General features: G+C 42.5%; 1 protein-coding gene across 1 annotated transcript in view; it reads left to right on the top strand.

Annotated features, from left to right (window-relative positions):
* The window catches only part of TMOD2 (tropomodulin 2), a 48937-nt gene that overhangs the window by 8723 nt on the left and 14858 nt on the right, over nucleotides 1-25356 (top strand). The window contains exons 2-7 of the mRNA XM_044230924.1: nucleotides 5944-6137; nucleotides 7618-7774; nucleotides 12287-12409; nucleotides 16120-16206; nucleotides 20239-20369; nucleotides 22437-22544. Coding sequence (XP_044086859.1) covers nucleotides 6012-6137; nucleotides 7618-7774; nucleotides 12287-12409; nucleotides 16120-16206; nucleotides 20239-20369; nucleotides 22437-22544 — 732 coding nt within the window. The 5' untranslated portion in view covers nucleotides 5944-6011. The remainder of the gene's footprint in view (nucleotides 1-5943; nucleotides 6138-7617; nucleotides 7775-12286; nucleotides 12410-16119; nucleotides 16207-20238; nucleotides 20370-22436; nucleotides 22545-25356) is intronic.

Here is a 25356-nt window from a genome sequence, read left to right as displayed (position 1 = left end):
CAAGTGGAGGAAGAGGAATTGCCACAAGAAACTGAGACAGAGTGACCAGGGAAGTGAGGAAAAACCGTCTCTGCCACCAGACTGGGTGATCTCTAAGGCCTCAGTCACCTCTGACATGCTGTGGTCCTGCAGAGCTGGGATTTGAGCCAGATCTCAAAAGCAACGCACATGGATAGGCCATGAGAACAGAGAAGGGCATTCCAAGGAATATTACTGTATCAGCCAAAGGCCCAATAAGAAACAGAGGACACACTCAAACTGAATAATTTGAAGAAGTTTTAATAAAGAGGCTATTCACAAAGTGGTGGGGTGGGTTTCGGGAATGCAGGACAGCAGAACTCAGGCACGGGCCACAACAGAGACCCTTCCACCCCAGGCCCAGTTCCGCTGAAGGGGAGAGCAGCTGAGAATGAGGAGCTGTGGCCTTCTGGACCAGCTTCCTCTCCCTGCCCTCTGGCTTCTCACCAGGACCAGCTGTTGGCCAAATGTGCGCCTGAAAGCAAGAGAGCCCATGGGGGCAGTTTGAATATGTTATGTTCCTGGGGCACGGAGCAAGGCAGAGAGTGGATGTAGAGAGGCAAACAGAAGACATCCAAAACAATTATCTTGAGAAATGGAAATATATGGGGAAGAGAGTGTCTTCGTTTTCTATTGCTGCTGTCACAAATTCAGTGGCTTCAGGCAACGAGGATTTGTTACATTGCAGTTATGGAGGTCAGAAATCCAAGACTGGTGTCACTGCCTAACGTCATGGTGTCAGCAGGTCTGTGCTCCTTTCTGAAAGCTCTGGAAGAGAATGCATTTCCCTTTTCCCCCCCAGCTTCTAGAGGCCAGCCGCATTTCCTGGCTCTCCGCCCCTTCCTCTGTCATCTTCAGAGCCAGGAATCACATCACTGGACCCTCTGCTCCTGTCATCACACCTCCTCTGGCTCTCCTGCCTGCCTCTTCCATCTTTTTTTTTTTTTTTAATTTATTTTTTCCAATTTATTTATTTTCAGAAAAACATTATTCATTATTTTTTCACCATACCCAGTGCTCCATGCAAGCCGTGCCCTCTATAATACCCACCACATGGTATCCCAACCTCCCACCCCCCGCCACTTCAAACCCCTCAGATTGTTTTTCAGCGTCCATAGTCTCTCATGGTTCACCTCCCCTTCAAATTTACCCAAATTCCCCTCTCCTCTCTAATGCCCCTTGTCCTCCATGCTATTTGATATGCTCCACAAATAAGTAAAACCATATGATAATTGACTCTCTCTGCTTGACTTATTTCACTCAGCATAATCTCTTCCAGTCCTGTCCATGTTGCTACAAAAGTTGGGTATTCATCCTTTCTGATGGAGGCATAATACTCCATAGTGTATATGGACCACATCTTCCTTATCCATTCATCCGTTGAAGGGCATCTTGGTTCTTTCCATAGTTTGGTGACCGTGGCCATTGCCGCTATAAACATTGGGGTACAGATGGCCCTTCTTTTCACGACATCTGTGTCTTTGGGGTAAATACCCAGGAGTGCAATTGCAGGGTCATAGGGAAGCTCTATTTTTAATTTCTTGAGGAATCTCCACACTGTTCTCCAAAGAGGCTGCACCAACCTGCATTCCCACCAACAGTGTTCATCATCATTAGCCCTCAGGGAGATTCAAATTAAAACCACATTGAGATATCACCTTACACCAGTTAGAATGGCCAAAATTAACAAAACAGGAAACAACATGTGTGGAGAGGATGCCTCTTCCATCTTTTAAGATCCCTTGTGATTCTGTTGGACCCACCCGAATAATCCAGGATAATCTCCCTATTTTAAGATCCTTTATTTAACCCACCCGGTCCCTTTTGCCATGTAAAGTAGCATATCCCCAGGTCCCAGAGGATTCCAGCTTGGACATAGGTAGGGGGTCATTATCCTGCCTGTCACAGGGAGCCAATAAGCCTTCTGGCTGGAGTAGAGTAACTCCCTGGGAAAGTAATGAAGACCGAAAGCAGAAAGTGCAAACTGAAGCCAAATTGTGGGAGTTTTGGATGTTAGACTGTCTGAATTTCATTCCGTAGACAAGAGGGAGCCATTGTAAGTCCTCACCCAGAGAAGTGGCTTTTTAGCAGTGTAAAGAGAGATGACCCGATTGTGGTGTTCTGGTGGCTCAGAGGGAAGAACAGAAACCATTCAAGATGCTGTTAGAGTACTTCAGGCCCAAAGGACAGAGGTGCAAAACAAGAGTGACAGGAAGAGGGGTGGTGTGAAAGGTTCTGTGCAGTCAGAATCTGCAGGAGATGCTAACCAGGTGGCCATGGAAAGAGGGGGGAGAATCAAAGGGTGGTCCAAGTTTTTAAAGTGAGTGACTGGTAAATTAATAATAGGATCTAGAAAATCAGGAGAGTAAGTCAGTTTCATAGAAAAATGTGAAGTTAGGATGATAGCTTTAGAATCCTGAACTAGAAGTACAAATAGAATCTTAGCAGGCCTAAGATATCACCAATTTAAAACACACCAATATTTTATGTACCACTAAGGAAAAAATGCTGCCAACTAAAATATGATACATGCTTCCTTAAAAACATAATTTTCAGAGCGCCTGGGTGGCTCAGTGGGTTAAGCCGCTGCCTTTGGCTCAGGTCATGATCCCAGGGTCCTGGGATCGAGTCCCGCATCGGGCTCTCTGCTCAGCAGGGAGCCTGCTTCCCTCTCTCTCTGCCTGCCTCTCCATCTACTTGTGATTTCTCTCTGTCAAATAAATAAATAAAATCTTAAAAAAAAAAAACACATAATTTTCAGGGCACTTAGTGGCTCAGTCGTTAAGCGTCTGCCTTTGGCTCAGGTCATGATCCCAGGGTCCTGGAATCAAGCCCCAGGTGAAGCTCCCTGCTTGGTGGGAAGCCTGCTTCTCCCTCTCCCACCCTCCCTGTTTGTGTTCCCTCTTTTGCTATCTCTCTCTGTGCCATGTAAATAAGTAAATAAATAAATCTTTAAATATATATAAATATATAATTTTCACTTTATTGAAAGAATAGTTTTAGACTTACAGAGACTTTTTTTGAAATCTTTTAACTTACATACAACAAATTGCATATATGTAAAGTGTAGAGTTTGCTAAGTATAAACGTATGCATGCACCTGTGAAACCACCACAATCAAGGTAGTGAATAAGCATATGTAAAGCTCAGAATTTTCTTTATGTCCCTTCATGATCCCTCCCTTTACCCATCTCTACCTCTCTCTCTTCCATCCCCAACCAACTATGACTTTGTTTTCTGTCATATAAATTACAGTCTCTAGCATTTTAGATACATGGAGTCATACCCGATGCATTCTTTTGGGTCTGGCTTCTTTCATTAGTTTAATTATTTTGATGTTCATCCACGTCGATGTGTGTTTCAGTAGTTTATTCCTTTTTACTTCCCAGTAGTTTCCGTTATGTGGATATACCATGTTTTTTTATCCATTCACCCACCAATGATCATTCAGTTTACTTATAGTTTTTGGCTATTTGAAATAAAGCTTCTATGAATAGATTTTTTTAATTATAGATCACACCAGGCATAGAAAAGGAAGATACAATTGAAATGAATTGGTTAATATTCTTAAAAGTTCTTCACCTTTTAGAGTGTAACTTTTTGTATCGCTTTTTGATTCACAATAACGAATGTCTTTTTTTTTCCATCCAGTATCGTCACTGCACCATCAAGAGTGGTCATTTTTTTTTTTTTAAACCTGTGAAAGAGCTAAAAGCCATTAATGCTGAGCTTTTAAGCCCACTCAGTAATTATGTGGCACTAGCTTAAGCTGCATCTTCCTTTGGGAGCACTGCTAAACATCTCTGAGTTGCCACCTGTCTCACTCCCTCCCCTTTAGGTTTCAAAAGAGTGGCCCACTATTTTTACAAGTCCCTGGATTTTTGTTTTGTTTTGTTTTCCGAATCCCTGACACCCATTCTTCTTGTTTTGAAGCTGGTGCTTTTGCTATTATGCATTCATAAGCAATGTCAGGGACATCTTGACTGCTGTTGGGCCCACAGTAATTGTAGGATCATCAATTGTAAAACACATCTGAATTTCAGAATGTTAAATGTGGGAAACTGTGTAACATCAAGTCCATTCAGAAGGATGGTTCAGCCAGTTCATTTGATGGTTAAGGGCCTGGCAGATTTTGGTCTGTGCCCGGTGTCACATGATAAATTAGTGGTAACTGGGACCAAAACAGAGTACCCATGATCTAATTGGTCTCTGACTTTCGTGAGATGGTTTTGGGGGGAGAGTTCTGTTTATTTGTTCATTTTACTGTACTATAGCAACGGAAGATTAAAAGAAGGTTGGCCAGTGGAAAAGACAGTTACATTGTACATAGAAAAGATATCTAAACAGAAAACCACAAACTTGAATGTAGTGAGCAGTTGAATTAGAGAAGGAAGCAACATTCTAATAACTGTTCAGTGGCTCACCTTCAACAGGTCTCTTCCTATGCCAACCCATTCTTTATTCTTACCTTTTGAATTGCTTTATGTAAAAAACTGGCTTCTCAGATGATTCCTCTGTTTTAAACATCTGTAGTGGCTCCCATTTCCAACAGAATAGATAGAGGCCAGGTTCCTTGGCAGGGATTATAAGGAAGGCCCTTCACAAACGTCCCTTTCTTGACTTTAGTTCTTTCCTCTCCCTGTCTCACACCAACCATTCACCAACACACCATCATCCACCTTCTTATCTTTGTGACTTTGTTTATGCTGTTCCTTTTTTCTGGAATAACCCTCCCCCACCCACATCCCCACTATGGTCTCTTCCTTCAAGGCTCAAAGGCAACCTCTTTTTCACAGTTTCCCCTTAACCCCCCTCCCCGATTTTACCCAATGATTACTTCCTTGTGTGTTTTTAGACCTATTTTATGCTTTACTTCTATTGTAGCACTTATCAAATGGCATTATCTCTATTTGTGTGTCTCACCGAGCTGTGGTCTTCTTGAAGAAGGGGTCACGTCTCGTTCATCTTTAGGTTCCTGCTTTCTAGGTGTGTGCCTGGCAAACAGCAGGTGCACAGCAAATACTAATTGTCTTAAAAGATCTGATTGAGTTTAATATTGCCTAGGGAGAAACACAATCAGCTAAGTGCCTTGCTATTTCCTAAATGCAATATCATCCTTCTAGAGGAGAGATGGAAAATCCTTTGCAAGAAAGATGGGATTGAGTAAGAATTACATTCCGAATGGAAGTTTAGCAGTGAGGTAGTATAAAAGAAGGGGTTGAAAGGAGAGCAGACTAGAGGTTTATCGAACTAGGCAGCGTGACTAAGGACACAAAAAAACACGGGACTAGAAAGAGAACAGGAGACAGGGGAAGAACAAAAAGAGAGGAGAAGTGTGGAGAGACTATGCAGTCAGGATGTTAGGATCTTACTGAGATTAATTGCAGGGAGTTACTGGACAATGCTTTCTCACATGGACGTTCCAAACTCTCTTTCCTGAATGAGCCCCATTTTGTATTCTTCACATCACTCTCTCCCTGAAAAGACACAAGTATGCTTCTTACGAAGACCTTACAATTAGCTCATTGTTTTTCTCTGTTTTCTATGGAAAGCTGGAGGAGGCAGAGTAGTATGGTGGAAAGGCACCCTGCACGCTGGGAACCAGGAGGTCTGGCACATGGCAGCTCTGGAGCCCCGAGCGAGGCACTTAGCCACCTTTGCCTCAGAATCTTTGCCTGTCAGATTGGATAGTAGTATCTGTCCAGGCTTTCTTTCTGAGGTGTTTGTAAAGATTTAAGTAAGTGAAAGAATACACATGGAAACCCATTCTAAGCTGTCAGGTCACTCTGCAAATGGAGGTGGTATGACCGTTTTGTGGAAACCTTTGTCCAATAAAGACTCCATTGGCAGATAGCACAGGCTTTGTCTCCTGTGAATAGGTCCTGTTTGCTGAGTACGATCATGGTGTTTCTTTCTGATTGGTAGTATTCTGAAGTCTCAGGAGGCTGGCCTTTTAAATGTCTGCGGCCCATGAGAAGGACATATAAGAAGCCATGGCACTCCCTTTTCAAAAAGAGCTGGAGAAATACAAGAACATTGATGAAGATGAGCTTCTTGGCAAACTCTCAGAAGAGGAACTGAAACAGTTGGAAAATGTTCTTGATGACCTGGATCCCAAGGTTCGTGAGCTACAATGGAAACATCGTGGTCAGTGGTAGTAGGGGATAAATGGTGTAGCTTGGTCCTTAAACAATAGTGTAGAAATCCCTTAGCTCCATATACAAATTCCTTGTTCTTTCCCTGATTGGTTCTTGATCACTTACTCTGACAGATTCATAAAGAAACTCAGTAGCCACATCTACAATATGGCAAATTTCTCAAAAACCAATTTAATGTAAATGGTAAAACATATTTTCCATTGCTTGAGAAAGACTACTTTGACTTAGGGCAAATCTTACAAATTTCTTCTTTGAGGTCTTATACCCTACTAGGCACAGAATCCCTAGGGGTAAATTATATCACTCGCACTTCATAAACGAGGGGAACAGATGCGAAGAAGTAATTTACCGAAGAGCTCATACTAGTAACGTCAGAGATGCTATTTAAACCAGGCCTTAACCCCCCAAGTAGATCTTTTTTATACTTCTTTTTTTTTTAATGCATAAATAACTAGAAATCTTTGGTGATCTCAGAACAATGGAGATGTTTGAATTATAACAACAAAATCATGTATTTAAGTGGAGATTCTAATATTTTTATGAGTTCTTGAAAAACAAAGTAGCTTGTTACAGTGTTTGTTTCGCAAGCACTTTCTTCAGTCCTGATGGTATTTTCTTATAATTAGAATCCGAGGCATCCAAAGTAGTGATTTTACTATAAAGAAAAATATCACTAAAAATTATATATATGATGTGCTGATATGCCACACACTTTGGGTATTTTATTTACCTTTAAAAATGTTTTTATCTTTGATAGACATTGGGGAGTGTGTGTGATGTAATGAGCACTGAGTCTTAGATAAGACTGACAGACCTGTACCCTTGAACCAAAGAGTATGGATATGTTATTTTTAAATTAAAAAAAAATAGATTAAAAATAAATAAATAACCCAAAACACAGCCTTAAAAAAAAAGTTTTTATGTTTGACCATTAAGGAAGGAATCGCTCAGCTCAGTCAAGCAGATGTCAGCATCTACCCTAATTCTTGCTTATGTGCTGGGTGATTTCCCAGGAAAGAGGCTAGAAATAAGAGAGTATAGCCATGTTGGCTTCTTGTTAGTGTCTGTATGCCTGCTTGGGAGAACCTTGGATAGAGATCTGGCCAAACCCAAGTGTGATCTACGAGGAAGGAGGCCATGGAGGGTGCCTGGCCTTTTGCTACCACATTCTAGAATGCAGCTCTGAAGACCCAGAGATGGCTCTGACTGGCTATATTCTGCCTGTGTGCATAGCAGGGGCTCCCTCTCAGCACAGGAGGTTAGAGTAGGTAGGGCCTCAGGGACATGCCAGAGTCCCCAGCCCTCAGTGCACACCTGCATCTCTGCACAAGTGTCCTTCTCCCTGCCTCCCCCTTAGACAGCAGGGCTGGGGTGGGGTCCAAGTCCCAGAGTGTCAGTAGGGTGAACACCGTCCTTCTTGCTCACATCTCTGTTTCGTTAGAGCGCACTGCTGCCAGCTGGATTCCGACAGAAAGACCAGACCCAGAAAGCAGCCACCGGCCCGTTTGACCGTGAGCACCTCCTCATGTACCTGGAGAAGGAGGCTTTGGAACAGAAGGACAGGGAAGACTTTGTGCCCTTCACTGGAGAAAAGAAAGGTAAGGACTCCAGGCACCACGTCCTGGGACTAAGGTACTCCTCATGTCTTGTCACAGGGGGTCCAGCAAGCGAACTGACCTAGAAGTGGGAAAGAAGCCAAGAACTGGATTCCTTAGTAAAAAGAATCATGGCTGGTAGAGACACGTCAGTATACTTTTGTCCAGACCTATAGATTGTGCACCACCCAAGAGTGGACCCTGACATAAACTATGGACTTTGGATAATAACGATGGCAACGTAGATTTCATCAGTTGTGACAAACGTTGCGCTCTGCTGCAGGATGTCATGGGTGGGGGTTGTAAGCATGGGAGAAGGACTATATGGCAACTCTCTATACTGTCCTCTACACACCTAAAACTGTTCTGAAAAAATAAGGTTTGTTAGTGACCAAAAAAATTCTATAAGAATAATATGAGAATATAGATGCTAATTAAATTAATGCTCAAGGTACTCAAATTAGTTCTATGAAAAATATCTGAAGCCCCAAAGCAAAAGCTCTGGCAGTGTGAGGTGTTGTGCCTGAGAGAAGGTCCGGTAGGCATTGGTGCGTTGCTCTTAGCCCGAGCCTTTACCAACTGCAGATGTCCACTCCGGGCCTTTCTGTTCCATGTCTAGGATAGCTGTGGCACCAGACCCCTAACCTAAGATGCTACTGTTAGAGACCAATGCAGTCAAGCATTCCCTCATCCAGCATTTACCAAGCACCTGCTCTGTGCAGAGCCATGTGCCAGGTGTTGGCACCACAGTGCATAGGTTCCTGCCTTGGCCTCAGGGAGTTTCTGGTCTAGTGAGAGAAGCTCTGTGATTGTCCTGGAGAGGCTCCAAGGAGCAAAGGGATGTTCCTCCATGCCGGGACTGAGCTCAGAACCAAGACAGGGAAAACAGTCCGCCTTAGCTCCCAACCCCTGGGCTCCCCTTGGGACGAAAAGTAGTTACCAAGAGCCTGTGTGGTTTCCTCAGCTACAGAGAGGGACTTGGGCCTGCAGATCCTAACAGAATCATCTATAACCTCATGGCAATGACAGTCTTTTCAAAATGCAAATCAGATCATGTCGCTTCCCTGCTCGAAGCCTCAAAGCCTCACTGTGGTCCTCAGCGCCTAAGAAGAGCTCGCCTTACCCACTTCTCTGATCCCCTTCCCCTTCCCCTGCCAAGCCTCAGCCCCGCCATCTGCGTTCAGTTCCCCAAAACTGCCAAGCTCTTTTCCCACCCCGGGGTCTGCTCATGATCTCTTCCCTCTGACCCACGTCCCCAGTTTTCACATTCTGTAAGCCTGAGTGTGAACACCAGGGCTTCGGGCTGTCTTTTCCTGACCCTTCTGTCTAAAACAGATCCCTTCTCTCTGCTCTGACACTCATGGATTGCTTTCATAGCGCTACGTTCATCGTTTGGTTTATTTACTTTGGGTTTTGCGCGTTTCCCACCTCAGATGAGGTCTCCACTGTGGGATTGTGTCTCTCTTGTCCCCCAGCATGGACGCTGGCCCAGGGGAGGCTCTTGAGAAATACAGGTTCGAATGACCGCTCCCTGGGAGCATATGAACCGGGCCTTGGGCAGCAGGGGCACGCTTCCTCAGCGGGCATGAGTCCAAGCACTGCTGCCTTCTGTTACGCGACATCTGGCTCTCCTCTGAATCGTGCTCGTTTGATGGCTCATGCACCACTGATCGTGTCAATTTATTAAGAAAGTGACGTTGGACAGTGAAATATTGGGCAAATAACTAAGGATTGCCATAGAAATACGGAGCTGTCTCTATGGCAGTATAGCTGCTATTGGACTGAGTTCACTGTGAAAAAAAAGTTACAATGTCAAATCTTCAATAAAATCCCAACAAACATCCAGTATTAGGGTAGTGACAATAATAAGGGGAAAGCTTTGTCTCTTCTTCTCCGAGTCAAGGTCTGAGGAACAATCACAGTAAATTATCTCTTGATCCAGATTAATCTGCAGGAGATTCACAGAGGAGCTAGGAAAGCAGGGGCAGTCTGAGTAGTAAATGGGGAGACAAAAGGGGTACACAGTTGCCCGGTGTAACTTAGGAGAAGGTTGGAAATCAACACTGTTGGGCAAAATGCTTAGAGAGCAAGTTTTCCAAACGGAGCAGAGGCAATAGAGTAGAACATGCAGACCCCCCCCCAACCAGAAGGACCAGTGGGTGATCTGGAGGCAGTGGAAGCTACAGTAAAGGTCTCAGGGGAGGGGTATGCAACCTCAGCTCTGAACACCGTGTGTACTAAGCCCTCAGGTGCCTGGGCTACGTTTTACTCTCTGCAGTAGCTTTATGCACTTAGAACTTGTTTGGTTGCCCGCCAACCCCCCCGCTCCCGCTGGAATGGATGTGCAGCAGCAGTTGCCCTAAAGTTCAAAAGCTGTGGGCCCCCTGTGCACATGGTGTTGAGGGTAATCCTGAACACTCATGGGAAGGTGGCATGTAGACATCTCGGTAACTCTGGAACCAAAGTCATTGGAGCCACAAAGAAAATGCTTCAGGTTGTAGATACTCTGAAAAAGAAGTCTGGGATAAACCCCAGTGTCTGAAATGCTGTTGATTGGTTATTTTCTTTTCCATTTTCTATCTTCTGGCCATTCTCCTTGTATTTTTCATTAAGCTCCACTGTATTTTCTTTCTTTCTGGGAAAGGTGGCAGTTTACATGATGGGGAGGCAGGAAGCAGGGTGATGGTCAGTGGAGGAGATATTGTGGCCAGGATACCCCAGTCTGACCACAAGCAGTGATATTTCCCTGGGGTGCCCAGTGCTGCCTGGTCCCTGATTTCATGTCTAGCCATTTGAAGATCTGATCAGCTATCAAGAAGTCAGCAGCCCCTGCAACCAGGGACAACTGTTGGAGAGGACTTATGAAGGAGAGTTACTGACTTTGGGTTTGACTTTTACCTTTCCAGTGGGAGTGGGGAGGGCTGGCCAGCCAGAGAGATCTGGAAACAGTGTTGGTCTCCATTGGCTGAACCGGGAGCCACCTCTGTGTTCTAACCAAGATGACAAAGAGAAGGCAGTAGAAGGGTGAGTCTATAGGGAACTCCAAAGATCAAACTGGAGGAGACCAATTTCAAAGATCAGGCCAAGAAGTAAGAGCAGCTCCAGAAAAGAAATGAAGAGTGAAAAGCTGGCAGGAATTGGGAAGGAGTGTAAGCAGATTTGGAGTATTGCTATGGCAACTCTGGGATGTCCTAGGTTTCCCTTTATGAGTCATTGCACGCGTGGGATGTGGGTACGTTGCACAGGCTGAAAGTTAGGAGCAGGTAATATGCCATCCTCCCAGCGATGTGATCTTCAGAGGTTGGGGCTGAGGAGGTAGGGCATAGATGTCAGCATATTCAGAAGTGAGGCCGGGGCAAAACAAATGGAATCTGACTGCGAGGACGAAGTGGGAGGTGAAGGCAGAGTATACCCATGTGGGAAGCACATTGTACCTTGCTGTTCACAGACCGCTACAACTTCTAAACACATCAATCCTGAGTTCTCCTTTTATATCTGACTTCCTTTGGTATGTCTGGAGAGTAGCTGTATCCCCGGGTCACTACGCTACTCTAAGTGACCCCAGATAGAGCATCCTAGTGGTCTACAATCTCAGTCTAGCAAGGAAAACTCAGAGAGCTCTAGTTTGTCCCTCAGGAACCCCTGGGGCTGTGTGGCTGACTCTGCCTCCAGTATTTGCAGGATCCAAGGAAAGAATACAAATAGAAGCCCATGTGCCATTTTTAATAAATGTTTAAAAACTAGTAAACTGTTAAAATATGTTCTATCCCGTTACACATACACCTAGAAGCCCAGGATGCTTGGGCTTCCAAAAGTTCCATGCAAGCATATAGGTCTGTCCTACACTGCTAGAGCCTCACACATATTTGACACCCAGCCTACAGATTGAAGCTTCATTCATCTCACCCACAAATAAACTCCCCTTGGCCTGGGGGTGTGTACTCCTGCAATGTGACTTGCCTTTGGGAGGATGGACATGGGGAAGGGATGCATACAGGCCCTGGAAGCAAGTTCAGGGGTCTTTGAGCAGGGAATTCCAGGGTCCTAGATGCCTGGAGCGGAGCCTAGCAGGTGGGATTCTCGGTGGGAATGTCCCTTTGGCCCCATGACTTCTCCCTTGCTGTGGGGAGGAGGGAGATTGCAGGAGAGGAGGACCACAGTGGGCCCTATAAAGCATGGGGCCCATGGCAGGGCCTCTCTTGCCCAGGTCTAAGGGCAATGCTGGCAATCCATAGTAGAGAGGTAGAAACCACCGTTTCCTTCTACATTTAAGGACCATAGTCTCCTCACATCTCTGTGTTGCAGAATGCAGGATTCCTCCTCTGACGTTCCCTCCCTTTAATGGTGGATTAATGATACTGACATTATCCCAACAATGAAGGAATCCCAGTTGGGTGTGCAATGGGCTTAAGGTTTGGCTCTCAGTGGCTCTCAGAACTACATTGTCTGGTCAGTCCTTTTACCCTGCCTTGGTCAGCAGCACAGTGTGGTTTTTGTTTTCCTTCTGATTTAAAGGGAGAGTCTTCATCCCCAAAGAAAAGCCCATAGAAACTCGTAAAGAAGAAAAAGTGACCCTTGACCCAGAACTGGAAGAAGCTTTGGCCAGTGCCTCCGACACCGAACTCTATGATCTTGCAGGTTAGTCCTCAGCTCTGGGACACTTTTCTGTCTGGCTCTGGACCTTCAGGCACACACTGGCAGCAGCCTCTGAGCTTCTTAATAACTACTCATCAATATTGCTATACCGGTGGACTTCGGCTTGTATGTAGCCATAAGACTGGACAGAAGTGACTTCACCTCCCTAAGCAAATCTTACTTTGCTGTATCTCAGCTGTAAAATGTAAAATCCTGTCTCAGCTATAAAATGCCCTAATAATACCCTTCCTACGAAATTCAAGAGTTAGAGAAACCAAAAAGAAGGAATCTAAAAGAGTGTTGTAAACTTAAACAATGAAATAATAGCCCTTCCTCTAAGAAGCTTTCACATTTGGCATTTTATCACATTTTACCATCACAAAGCATCCGTGAAGTTCCTGCTCTTCCCCACGGTCACTGTTCCATTTTAATTGCCACGAAGAGGGCTGTTTGCCTAACCACAGAGCAGGAGTTATTTACCATTATACCCACACAGTAATGAAAGCCACATTCAGCCCGATCTGCTCATCTTTGTCTAGCTTTCTAAACAGTAGCAACAAAATAATAATTGGTGTTATTATTTGAATTGGTTACACATGCAGAGAGACAAAACACACATGGTATAAAAGAATGGATAGACAAGATGGCGCTAGACGTGGTAGACAAAGAATGGGTAGACTAGATGGCACTAGATTAGGGGTCTGCAATCTGCGACCTGCCTCCTGGGCTTGTAAATAAACTTTTATGGGAACATAGCAACAACGACAAAAGAATATGTCATGAAAGTAAGTTTCTCACCCTAATCGAGTCCTCTACCATTTCTACTATATCACTGGAGAAAGATCCCATGCATCTACCAGCATATTTATGCATTCATGGGATGTGTTTTTTTTCCAAGTGGGATGTAAATTTAGATTATTAGGGTCATTAGGTCACTAGAGGTTAAGGTGCTTTAAAAATAGACCATAGTTGGGTACCTGGGTAGCACAGTTGGTCAAGTGCCCGACTCTGGATTCTGGCTCAGGTCCTGATCTCAGGGTTTTGGGATCAAGCCCTGAGTTGGGCTCTATCCTCAGTGTGGAGTCTGCTTGAGGTCCTCTCTCCATCTCCCTCTACCCCTCCCACTTGTGTGCTCTTTCTCTGAAAAAGAAAGAAAGTAACCCCCCCTTTTTAAAAGATTTTATTTATTTATTTGACAGACAGATTACAAGTAGGCAGAGAGGCAGGCGGGGCAGGGGGATTGGGGAAGCAGGCTTCCTGCTGAGCTGAGAGGACCCTGGGATCATGACCTGAGCTGAAGGCAGAGGTTTTAACCCACTGAGCCACCCAGGTGCCCCAAGAAAAAAACCTTTAAAAAAATAAATAAATAAAAAACAGTCCATGAGCATTAGCAAGAATCCTCACATCTTTATTCCATGGAAAGACATTTGTAATAATAATCCATCCTCCCTCCCAGGAGAACCAGCTATGCCTTATTCTAATAGCATGCCTACTATCTCAGCTACATCTTCATTCCTACTGTGATGACGTCAGTGGTCAATACAAGTTCACATATTGGAACCTCTCTCAGAAATCACCACAGGATGGGGTGCCTGGGTGGCTCAGTCATTAAGTGTCTGCCTTTGGCTCAGGTCATGAGCCCAGGGCCTGGGATTGATCGAGCCCTAATCAGGCTCCCTGCTCAGTGGCAAACCTGCTTCTCGTCCTCCCACTCCCCCTGCTTGTGTTCCCTCTCTTGCTGTGCCTCTCTCTGTCAAATAAATAAATAAATAAAATAAAAGAAAGAAAGAAAAAGAAATCATTGCAGGAATTGAAGCACCTGCATCACACAGTTAAGAAGGCACTTTGCAGTGACCTTTCTTCTGAGCCCTATGGTTGCTGTGGAGAGATCCTGTCATGGTTACTGCTCCTCTCAAGGGTTGTATCATGGTTTCTACTAGAATTCCCCAAAGGGAGAATGCAGGGCTGGGCTTGAATTCCCAGGAAATGCTTAAGAAAGGAGAAAGAGAAAAATACCAGTCATCTGGAAGAGTCTAGATTCTGAAATTCATACAATAAAACCAGGGGAATACTCCAGATAGAAAACTGTCTTGTTCCTCTCTGCTTACCCTCACTTCCTCATCAGATACTCCCTTAGAACTCAGGAGGAAGCCCACCTGGGGGGTGGGTGACAGCACCTATTCTAGGGTGGATCTTTCTGGAAGGTTCAGAGCAGCCCCATGAGTGAATGGGCTGACAGCCAGTAAGGTTTAGGTAAGAAAGAGTGCCAGTACCCTGTGCATGTTTTCTGGCTGGTAGATAGCAGAAAGACAGTCACCAAGGGAGCAGCAGCTGACTTCCAAGACAGCCCTTCCTACAATAGCTGGAGCTCAGCGTGGTCACAATTCTGAGGGTCTAGAGAGTCCAGCTGGTCAGTGCACATAGGAGCCGTCGGTTTGGGGCTAATCTAGTAGCCAGATTCACAGGGAACGGATGAAACAAAAGTTAAAAGTTGGCAGTGGGAGCCAAATTATAATTAGAAGTTGCTTAGTGAGTATAGAGCCAAAGCAAGATATATTTGGATGATCCGTGGCCTGTGTTTATTAAATAGGGTGTCTCCTCTCTAGGCAGTGCCAGATACATAGTGACAAATTCTTATTTATTTAACAAGAATTTGTAAAGTGCTCAGAACAGTGTCTGACGCCTGTGAAGTGATTTCCCCTTTGTAACACTTAAAGTATAATTATTTTTCCCTACCTTACCAATGGCGAAGCATACTCAGAGGCATTTAGAAACTTCCCAAGTCACACATTATTATGGGACAGAACCAGGATTCCAGCTCTGGCTGACTGCTCCCGAGTGCCGCCCTTAACCCTAGACTTGCGGGCTCTTAAACATTTGCCCTTTACTGGGCTGCTGCTGGCTGCCTCCCTTCTCCTGATGTGTAGATTACAGTACAGCTGAGGAGCTCTGAGGTATTCCTCTGCCTCCTGCTGACAGATGACCTGCTCTGGGATCCTTCTCCAGGCTGCCAGTCTCTTTTGTATAATTTCATTATCAAAGGCCATGGTTGCCTTTCAGCCTGCCTGGAGCACATTCTGGCCGGGTGCTGCTTCTTGTGTCCTTTGCTGCCTCCTGGTGTAAGCTCCCCATAATACAGGAGCTGCAAAATCTCGGTATGCTTATCTGACCTTTTACGGCTGACATCTGTTTCCTTTCCCATACCACAGTGCTCTAAACCGGAGAGAACAATTGCTGTTGGTACTGAGAGATTGGGCTGGCTTTCCCTGAAAGAGGCCCATGATCTTTCTGCTGTTTGCTATAATCTGTATAATGTTAGATCCTACAATATCCTTAGACTCAGTCCCACACTCACATTTTACAGACAAGAAAACAGAAAGGTTGAGTCGACTTAACTAGGAGGTTTAAGCAAGTTTTCAGTAACTTGAGGGCATAACTAGACCACTGCCCTGCAGATGACTCTCCCTGTATAGCCACAGAAAGACATGTGAAGATTGCTAGTGGCAATGGAGAAGGATTGGAAAGGGATTTTTAAAAATATGTAAACTTATTGAACACTACATGTGTCCCACACACTGTGCAAGGCAAGGGGGTTCCGGAGACATACTTTACAATATGAAGAGTTGATATTCAAGGGGGCAAGTTAACATTGTGGACATCCTAATATGCCTTCCCACGCTTATGATACATTTACTGATTATCTTTGTTTCTAGCTGTGCTCGGGGTACACAATTTACTCAACAATCCAAAGTTTGATGAAGAAGTGACCAACGCTAAAGGTGGCAAAGCACCTGTGAGAAGTAAGTTGATGTGGAGTCCATGGTCTGTGAAACTTGGGAGCTCCAAGAGTTTGTTGGTAAGAGGGAGGCCTATTGACTGGGCTGCCTGTTGAATCAGATTTCCACTCTGTAGATTCCATAGGTGGATTCTGTCAGTTCGCCAAGGGTCAGTCACTGGAGAAGTGTACAGCTTATTAGGTTCTCTCACTGACTCATTCATTAGTCATCTACTGAATACCTACCGTGTGTCAGGAAGGTTCTAGGCTTAGGTACAAAGATAAAAAATGGCCTCTGCCCAAAGGAACTTCCCTATCCAGGGTTAGGATGGACCAATAAAATCAGGTAATTTTGCTCCAGCATGATCCAGGTGCTGTAAAAACTTACAGAAGATCACAGCTCTTCTTAGATTAATTGTATTTTATTCTCTTTGAAGGAGTTTCAGCAGGTGCTTTCTAGTCTGAGCAGCATGTTTACAAACCATCATTTATACTGGGCTATTTATCCAGACCATAAGCAATGTTATTTTTCTTTTTTTTCTTTTTAGCTTTTCATATGTGCAGATGAAAATGATTATCCTTTTAAACTTGGATATCAACGGGTAACATTCTGACAGCACGTTGGCTATTAAAAGTCTGATGCATCATCTTCTGGGCCTTTGTGCATATACATATTATTAAGTCTTTTTAAGACTATTATTTTAGGGAAATTTTAGGTACACAGCAAAATTGAGCAGAAGGGGACGCCTAGGTGACCCAGTTGGTTAAGCGGCTGCCTTCGGCTCAGGTCACGATCCCAGCGTCCTGGGATCGAGTCCCACATCGGGGTCCTTGCTCAGCAGGGAGCCTGCTTCTCCCTCTGCCTCTGCCTGCATCTCTGTCTGCCTGTGCTCACTCTCTCTGACAAATAAATAAATAAAATCTTTAAAAAAAAATTGAGCAGAAGGCACAAAGATTTCCCATATACTCCTTGCCCCCAATTCATGCACAGACTCCCCCAGTATCTACCTCCCCCATCAGAGTGGTACGTATATTACACTTGATGAACCTACCTTGACACATCTTTACCACCCGAAGTCCATTGTTTACATTTGGGTTCACTCTTGGGGTATGGACAAATGTCTAGTGACATGTGTCCACCATTATTATAGCATCATGCAGAGTAGTTTCACCATCTTAAAAATCTCCTCTGCTCACCTATTCATCTTTCTCCCCCCTAGCTCCTGATGACCACTCATCTTCTTATTCTATAGTTTGCCTTTTCTAGACTGTCATATGGTTGGAATCATACAATGTGTAGCCCTTTCAGATTGGCTTCTTTCACTTAGTAATATACATTTAAATTTCCCCGATGCCTTTTCAGGCTTGATAGCTCATTTCTTTTTAGCACTGCATAATACCCTATTGTAAGGATGTGTTTATCCATTCATTTACTGAAGGACATCATGGTTGCTTCCAAGTCTTGGCAATTATGAATAAAGCTTCTGTAAACATCCATGTGTGGATTTTTTGTGTGTATATAAGCTTTCAGCTCCTTTGGGTAAACACCAAGGAGCATGATTGCTAGATCAAATGATAACAGCATGTTTAGTTTTGTAAGAAACCACCACTATCTACCATTGTGGTTGTAACATTTTGCATTCTCACTAGCAAAGAATGAGGGTTTCTGTTGCTCCACTCTTAGCTAGCATTTGGTTTTATCAGTGTTCCAGATTGAGGTTATTCTTTTTTTTTTTTTTAAAGATTTTATTTAATTTGACAGAAATCACAAGTAGATGGAGAGGCAGGCAGAGAGAGAGAGAGAGAGAGGGAAGCAGGCTCCCTACTGAGCAGAGAGCCCGATGCGGGACTCGATCCCAGGACTCTGAGATCATGACCTGAGCCGAAGGCAGTGGCTTAACCCACTGAGCCACCCAGGCGCCCCTAAGTGAGTAGTAGTATCTCATGATTTCCATTTGCACTTCTCCAATGACACATTATGTGAAGCATCTTTTCAAATCCTTGCTTGCCATCTGTAGATCTTCTTTTTTCAGGTGTCTATTAAGGTCTTTGGCCCAATTTTTACCCAGATTGTTGTCCTATTGTTAAGTTTTAAGAGTTCTTTGTGTATTTTGGATAATAATCTTTTATTAGATCTGTATTAATTTTAGTGAGGTCCAGCTTTTCAATTCTTTCTTTTCATGGACCAAGCCTTTGGTGTTTTATCTGAAGAGTCATTGCTAAACCCTAGGTTATCTAGATTTTCTTCTGAGTTGTCTTCTAGGAGTTCAATGGTTTTGCATTTTACATTTAGGTGATACATTTTGAGTTAGTTTTTATGAACAGTATAAGGTCTATGTCTAGATTCTTTTTTTTTGGCATGTGGTTGTCTCGTTATGCTCGCACCATTTGCTGTAAAGACCATCTTTTCTCCATTGTGTTGCCTTTGCTCCTTTGTCAAAAATGAGTTGACTGTACTTACATGGCTCTGTTTCTCGGCTCTCTCTTCTGTTCCATTGATCTATTTGTCTAGTCTTTCACTACTGCCACACTGTTTTGGTTACTGTAGCTTTATAGTAAGTCTTAAAGTCTGATAGTGTCACTCCTCTAACTTTGTTTTTCATTTTCAATATTATGTTGGTTGTTTTGGGTCTTTTGCCTCTCCATATAAACTTTAAAAGTAGTTTGTCGATAAATATGAAAGAACTTGCTGGGATTTTCACTGCAATTGCATTAAATCTATAGCTCAAGTTGAGAAGAACTGACATCTTGACAATATTGAGTCTCTCCCAGTATCTCTCCATTTAGTTCTCTTTTATTATTTTCAATAAAGTTGTATCATTTTCCTCATATAGAGCTTGTACATATTTTGTTATATTTATGTGTATTTCCATTTCCATTAACTTTTTTTTCAAACTGTGTTTCTCTTCTTTTATCGGTACATGTAGGTTTGTCATATTCTTTTAATGAATAGGTAGCACCTTATTAGGTGATATGCTTAAGTTATTTAGCCATTTTCACATTGGTGAACTTTTGTTTATCGTGTTTTGCTGTCACAAGCAACAGGTCAGTGAACAACCCTAACATATGTCTTTATGTGTCCAGGCTATTTTTTCTGTAGATTAGACCTCTAGATACATAATTATTGGGTCATAGAGTACAAACATTTTCCATTTTGATAGGTGAGGCCAAATGAGTCTTCTAGAAAGTTTGCATCAGTTTACCTTCTCACCAACAACATAAGACAATGTGTTTCCCTCCACATTGCTGCCAATGGCACATGTTATCTCTCTTCACTTTTTATTTTTTGCTACTCAAAAGGTATTTCATTTTTTTATTTCACAGATTAATGACTTTTTATATTTTTGGTTGAGTGGCAAAGACTCTTCTGATCATATTATTTGTTCATTTCTAATTGACTTCTCTACTGATTTGTAGGAGCTCTGTGTATATTGAGATATTAACACTGTGTATGTTTAATATATGCTGCAAACATTTTCTGTTAACTGCTTTTGAGAATTGTTCCATTTTGCCTTTCTATCCGTTTCTCTTTCCATATCTTTGTCAAAATTAAACCTCCAAAATGGGTATCCGAGAAGGGTGGGTATAGTCAGAGGCCAGAGGGGACACCTGGCTGGCTCTTGATCTTGGGGTCATGAGTTTGAACCCCATATTGGGCATGGACCCTACTTAAAAAGAATAAGTAAATAAATACATTTTTTTTAAATATTCCAGAAGAACAGTATGGTTTTGGAAATGAAAAGACTGTTTCTTTTTTGCATCTCAGATCCTGTGGCTTGATTATTATAGTCTGAAAGTGCTCCATATACAGCAGCAATAACTGCCTCTTTGAAACTGTAACTCTGAACCATACCATTCCTATGCTTACTTTGTTGAGAATAAGCTGTACTATCATTGATATTAGAGTATTATCAGAATCTGAGCATAAGAAGGAAAGTGCGTTTTGGGGGAAGTCATCTCCGATTTTGGCAGGAGAGCCCCTACATTTTCTTTTTAAAATTAAAATTTGTTTCAAAAAAAGAGCAAAAATAAAATTAAGTTAAAATTTATGTGTTAGATGTGGTCAAAGGTGAGAAGGTCAAACCAATATTTGAGGAACCGCCCAATCCTACCAATGTGGAAGTGAGTCTGCAGCAAATGAAAGCCAATGATCCCAGCCTGCAAGAAGTCAACCTCAACAACATTAAGGTATTTCATTATGGTTACTCTCAGTCACTTGATGTATCATGAAGTTAGAAAATTTAACAGTGATGACCAATGGCCTGCTTTCACACCTGGTTCCAATCCCTTGTAGTCCCCAATTATGACACAAGATATTCTGTTGCAAAGAAGAAATTTTTAAAAAGTGATTTCTGGAATTCTTCAGAAAGAATCATTGTATTTGTGTTAAACATATAATATTGGTTATCTACTGCTGGGTAGTAAATTACTCTAAAACCTGGAGGCTTAAAACAACAAATATTACTTCACACAGGTTTTGAGTGTCAGGAATCTGGACTTAGCTGGGGAGTTGTGGCTCGGGGTCTCAAGTGAGGCTGTTAGTAAAGCTGTCATCAGGGGCTGTAATCATCTGAAGGCTTGACTGGGGTGGAAGGATCCACTTTGAAGATGGCACACTCAAGCGGTTGTTGGCAGGAGGCCTCCTTTTCTCACCACATGCATGGGTCTCTCCATAGAGCTGTCTCAGTGTCCTCATGTCGTGACGATGTGCTTCCCTCAGTGCATGCGGTCAAAGAGAAAAAGAAAGAACAAACAGGAAGCCACGGTGCCTTTTTATGGCCTATTTCCTAAAGTTACAGTTGTTACTTCTGCTTTATTCTCTTTGGTAATTAGTCATCACTCTCAAGAGACATGGAAAGAGACATGTCTCTCAAGAAACATGGACAGAGAGGGGAAAGAAGGGTGTGTGCGAGATAGATAGGTGGGTAGATGGAGGGAGAGAGAGAGAGAACATTGCCTGTATCTATTTTGTTGCTTCTTTTTGGGCCAACATCTGCCATTTAGTAATAATAACTGGCTTACATTGAGTACTCACTCTGTGCCATACCCTTTGCTAAATACTTGAAATTCATTACGATAGTTCCCTGTTGTCTATGGTTTTGCTTTTCGTGATTTCAGTTACCCTCAGTCAACCACAGTGCAGAAGTAGGTGATCCTCCTGATGTACTGTCAGAAGATCAGGAGTAGCCTAACCTTATATCACCGTGCCTATGTCATTCACCTCACCTCACCTCATCACATGGGCATTTTATCATCTCACATCACAAGAAGAAGAGTGAGTATAGCTATATTTTGAGAGAGAGACCACAGTCATATAACTTCTATTATAATATATTTTTATAGTTATTCTATCATTGGTTACTATTGTCAGTCTCTTACTGTGCCTAACTTATACATTGAACTCTATCATAGGTATGTATGTGTAGAAAAAAATACATATATTGTTCAGTGCTATCCATGGTTGCAGGCATCCATGGGGGTCTTGGAACACATCCCCCATGGATAAGGGGAAACTACTGCATCTCATTTAATTCTCAGTGCCACTTAAAGGGGTTAAGTTGCTCATGGCAACAGAGCTAATCTGTAGGCATCCAGGACTCATGTCAACCTCTAGTGCATCCCATGTTGCCTCCCTCCCAGTGGTCAGGACCGTGCTGAGTGCTGTGAAAGAGGGAGTAGGAATCATTTGGTCTTTATTCTGAAAGTCTTCTATTAGGAGCAAAACACTAAATAATTAACTACAACATGATGTGGTAAACCCCCAAGTGTTATGGAATTGCAGGTGAAGAATTTTTTCATTTTGCCTAGGGGAGTCAGTAAACAAAGGAGGTGATATTTCAGCTAGGAATGAATCAAAGAAAAGGACAATAGAATTTCCAGGTGAAGGGAAAAGCATACCTGAGGGTGTGGAGGAGAGAAAGAGCATGATATGTTTAAAGATTGGCAAGTAGGTCAGTCTGGCTAGAATCTAGAGAATGAAAGAGAAAAGGAGGGAAGTTGGGTATATGTATAATTTCTTGGCTAAAGTGAACAGAAAGGTGATGCTAGAATGTCTTATTGTGTTAGATTCCCTTCTTAGACACTAAGTGGTGCTACTGGCCAGAAAGGCTCCGTGGCTCGAAGATGGTTAATGAGTCTTTTAGAAAGGATTTAGCTATCTAAACCCATAAGGTATTTAAAAGCTGTGGGTCCTTGACTTGGGGTAGCTGGGACTACAGAACAGTTTATCAACTGTCTGTGTCTTCTTCATTTTAGAACATTCCAATTCCAACCCTGAAGGAATTTGCAAAAGCTCTGGAAACCAACACTCATGTAAAGAAGTTCAGCCTGGCTGCAACCCGTAGCAATGACCCCGTGGCGATCGTAAGTAAAATTTTAGAAAAAAATTTTTTTTAGAAATATAACCTAAGGGTACCTGGGTGGCTCAGTTGGTTAACTGACTGCCTTTGACTCAGGTCATGATCCTGGAGTCCCCAGGATCAAGTTCCACATTGGGCTTCCTGCTCAGTGGGGAGTCTGTATTTCCCTCTGACCCTCCCTCCTTCCCCTCTCTCATTCTCTCTGTCTCCCAAATAAATACAATCTTAAAAAAATATATATATATATAAGATGAAAGTATTTAATTCAATAGAAACTATCTTTAATTTGTTTTACCAATTAACAATTTTTAGATCTGATAAATATATTTTCTACACAGTTAAACACCATCAGTTATAATGAGACAATATTAACTAAAATTTTGTGAGCGCTACACTTTTAGGTGAAAGAAATAAGATTGGATTTGTCATTTAGCTAAATAAACATTTAGATTTTGCTCTGTGCTTAGTACAAGTTTTCTGAAACTTTTGTATCTATGTGAACAAACTGGCACAGTCCATGGATATTATAAGACCCCCAAATCCTATAGGAAGTCAGCACATATAAAAGGATATTTCATTTTAATCTTTGAAATGGATTAGTCTGTTTCAAAAATACTTTAAACAATGAAATCTTAAAACATTTTTTTAACGCTGTTAACCAGAATGTGAAAAGAATAACCAATCAAAAGCCCTGTTCCTGGGTGGGAGGTTGGGTGAGCCTGGTGGTAGGTATTAAGGAGGATACGTATTGCATGGAGCACTGGGTGTGGTGCATAAACAACGAATTTTGGAACACTGAAAAGAAATTTTAAAATAAATAAATTTTTTAAAAATAAAATTTAATAAAATTTTAAAATAAATAAAACTTAAAAAAAAAAAAAAGTCCTGTTCCTTCCATGCATTTTAGGTAATTTGACTAAATAAGGACGCCCTGGACCCAAGTAAGCACTACAACTATTACCACATCCATGTTATTACTATTAATAGCTAACATTTCTTGGGCAATTAGTAAATGTCAGCAGTAATCTCTGTGCTTTACACACATCAGCTAACCTAATCCTCACAGTAATATTATGAGGTATGTACTATTATTAGTTCCCACTTTAACAAATGAGCAGTCTCAGGCTCAGAGAAGTTAAGTATCTTTTCCAGAGTAACACAGCCAATAAGTGGTACCACTGGGTTTTTCTGGTACTATAAGCAGGATGCTTCAGCCATCAAGCTATACTTGATGTACACATGTACACCATGCCTCCCTGTCATACAATTGCTAAAATATGTCTGTTTGGGGCAGCCTGAGCATCAGGCTGTGGTTCTACAAACGTCTAATGCTCAGCCCTTGAATCAAGCTGGAAAAACAAGTTTTCTTGACTTGATGTGATTTAAAGTAACATGTCTGTTGGAAGACCTAAAATAGGGTTAAAAATAGGTAACTTGTGGGAGGTTCCTGGGTGGCTAGTCAATTAAGCATCTGACTCTTTGGATTTCGGTTCAGGTCATAATCTCAGGATTGTGAGATCTAGCCCCAAGTTGGGCTCTGCATTGGGCGTGGAACCTGTTTAAGATTCTCTCTCTTTCCCTCTGCTCCACCCCTAAAAAATAAAATAAAATAAAATAAGATAAAAAAAATAAAATAACAGACCACATGAAAGTAGGGGCTTACCTATCACAGTTCTGGCACAGAGTACATGTTCGAACACCACTTGTTAAAAGAATGAATGAATATGCCCTCCAAATTCTCAGCAATTAAGAATATTTCCATGCTGTCAACAGCATATATAAGTATTTATGTAACAGGGACTAAGCTACAGAACTGATGTTTTCACCAGCAGTTATTACATATGTAAATGTGTAAGTTGAAAGCAGTTTTGAATTTGAAACCTGTAATTAAAATAGAAAAAGAGAGGGTGCCTGGGTGGCTCGGTGGGTTAAAGCCTCTGCGTTTGGCTCAGGTTATGATTCCAGGATCCTGGGATTGAGCCCTGAGCTTTCTGCTCAGCGGGGAGCCTGCTTCCTCCTCTCTCTCTGTCTACTTGTGATCTCTCTCTGTCAAATAAATGAATAAAATCTTAAAAAAAGAAAAAGAAAAAGCAGAACCAGATCATCAGTAAAGGTGAAGTTAACAATTTAAGGATTTTCATCAGTATGTGATTTATATAGCCTCTGTTGTTTGGTAGATTTGTTTTCAATAAAGCAAAATATTCGCAGTACATTTTGTATCTAAGTGACTAAAGGGATGAATAAAGAAATGATTTTCATCTCTATATAATACGTTGCATTAAACTTGCAGGGATGGAAATAGGTTATAGTCCATTGTCAATACACCAGTCTAACTCTTTTACCCCGTCAAATAGATAACTTGCTAAAGGACTAAATAAATTCTAAATCTAGTAAACTCTTCCATACTGTTTCTAATGCAGCAACCATGTGTTGATTGCATACCACGTGACAAGCACACCACACAATTGAAAGGAATAGTTGCGGTCCTTAGGGTGTGAAGTGACAAGCCTCTCTGGCCTGATTCCTGGATGGGATCCTATGGTCCAGCCCTCACCTGGTAGCCCGCAGATGGTTCTCGTTTCAGCCGTGCCAGATTCAAGAAAGAACCTTTCTATAGGTTGAAAATTGGTTGATTACCCCAGAGGCAACAGAGATTTTCAAAAGGTGATTATGACTGAACAACTCACTGTAAAGAATTAAAGATGGGGGCTCCTGCCTGGCTGGGCTGGCTCAGTTGATACAGCATGTGACTCTCGATCTTGGGGTTGTGAGTTTGAGCCCCACTTTGGGTATAGAGATTACTTAAAAAAAAAAAA

This window comes from Neovison vison, chromosome 13 (genome assembly GCF_020171115.1).
Source record: "Neovison vison isolate M4711 chromosome 13, ASM_NN_V1, whole genome shotgun sequence".
In the NCBI taxonomy this organism is placed as follows: Eukaryota; Metazoa; Chordata; class Mammalia; order Carnivora; family Mustelidae; genus Neogale; species Neogale vison.
Note: the sequence above shows the minus strand (reverse complement) of the source record. Positions and strands in the feature narration are given on the sequence as shown.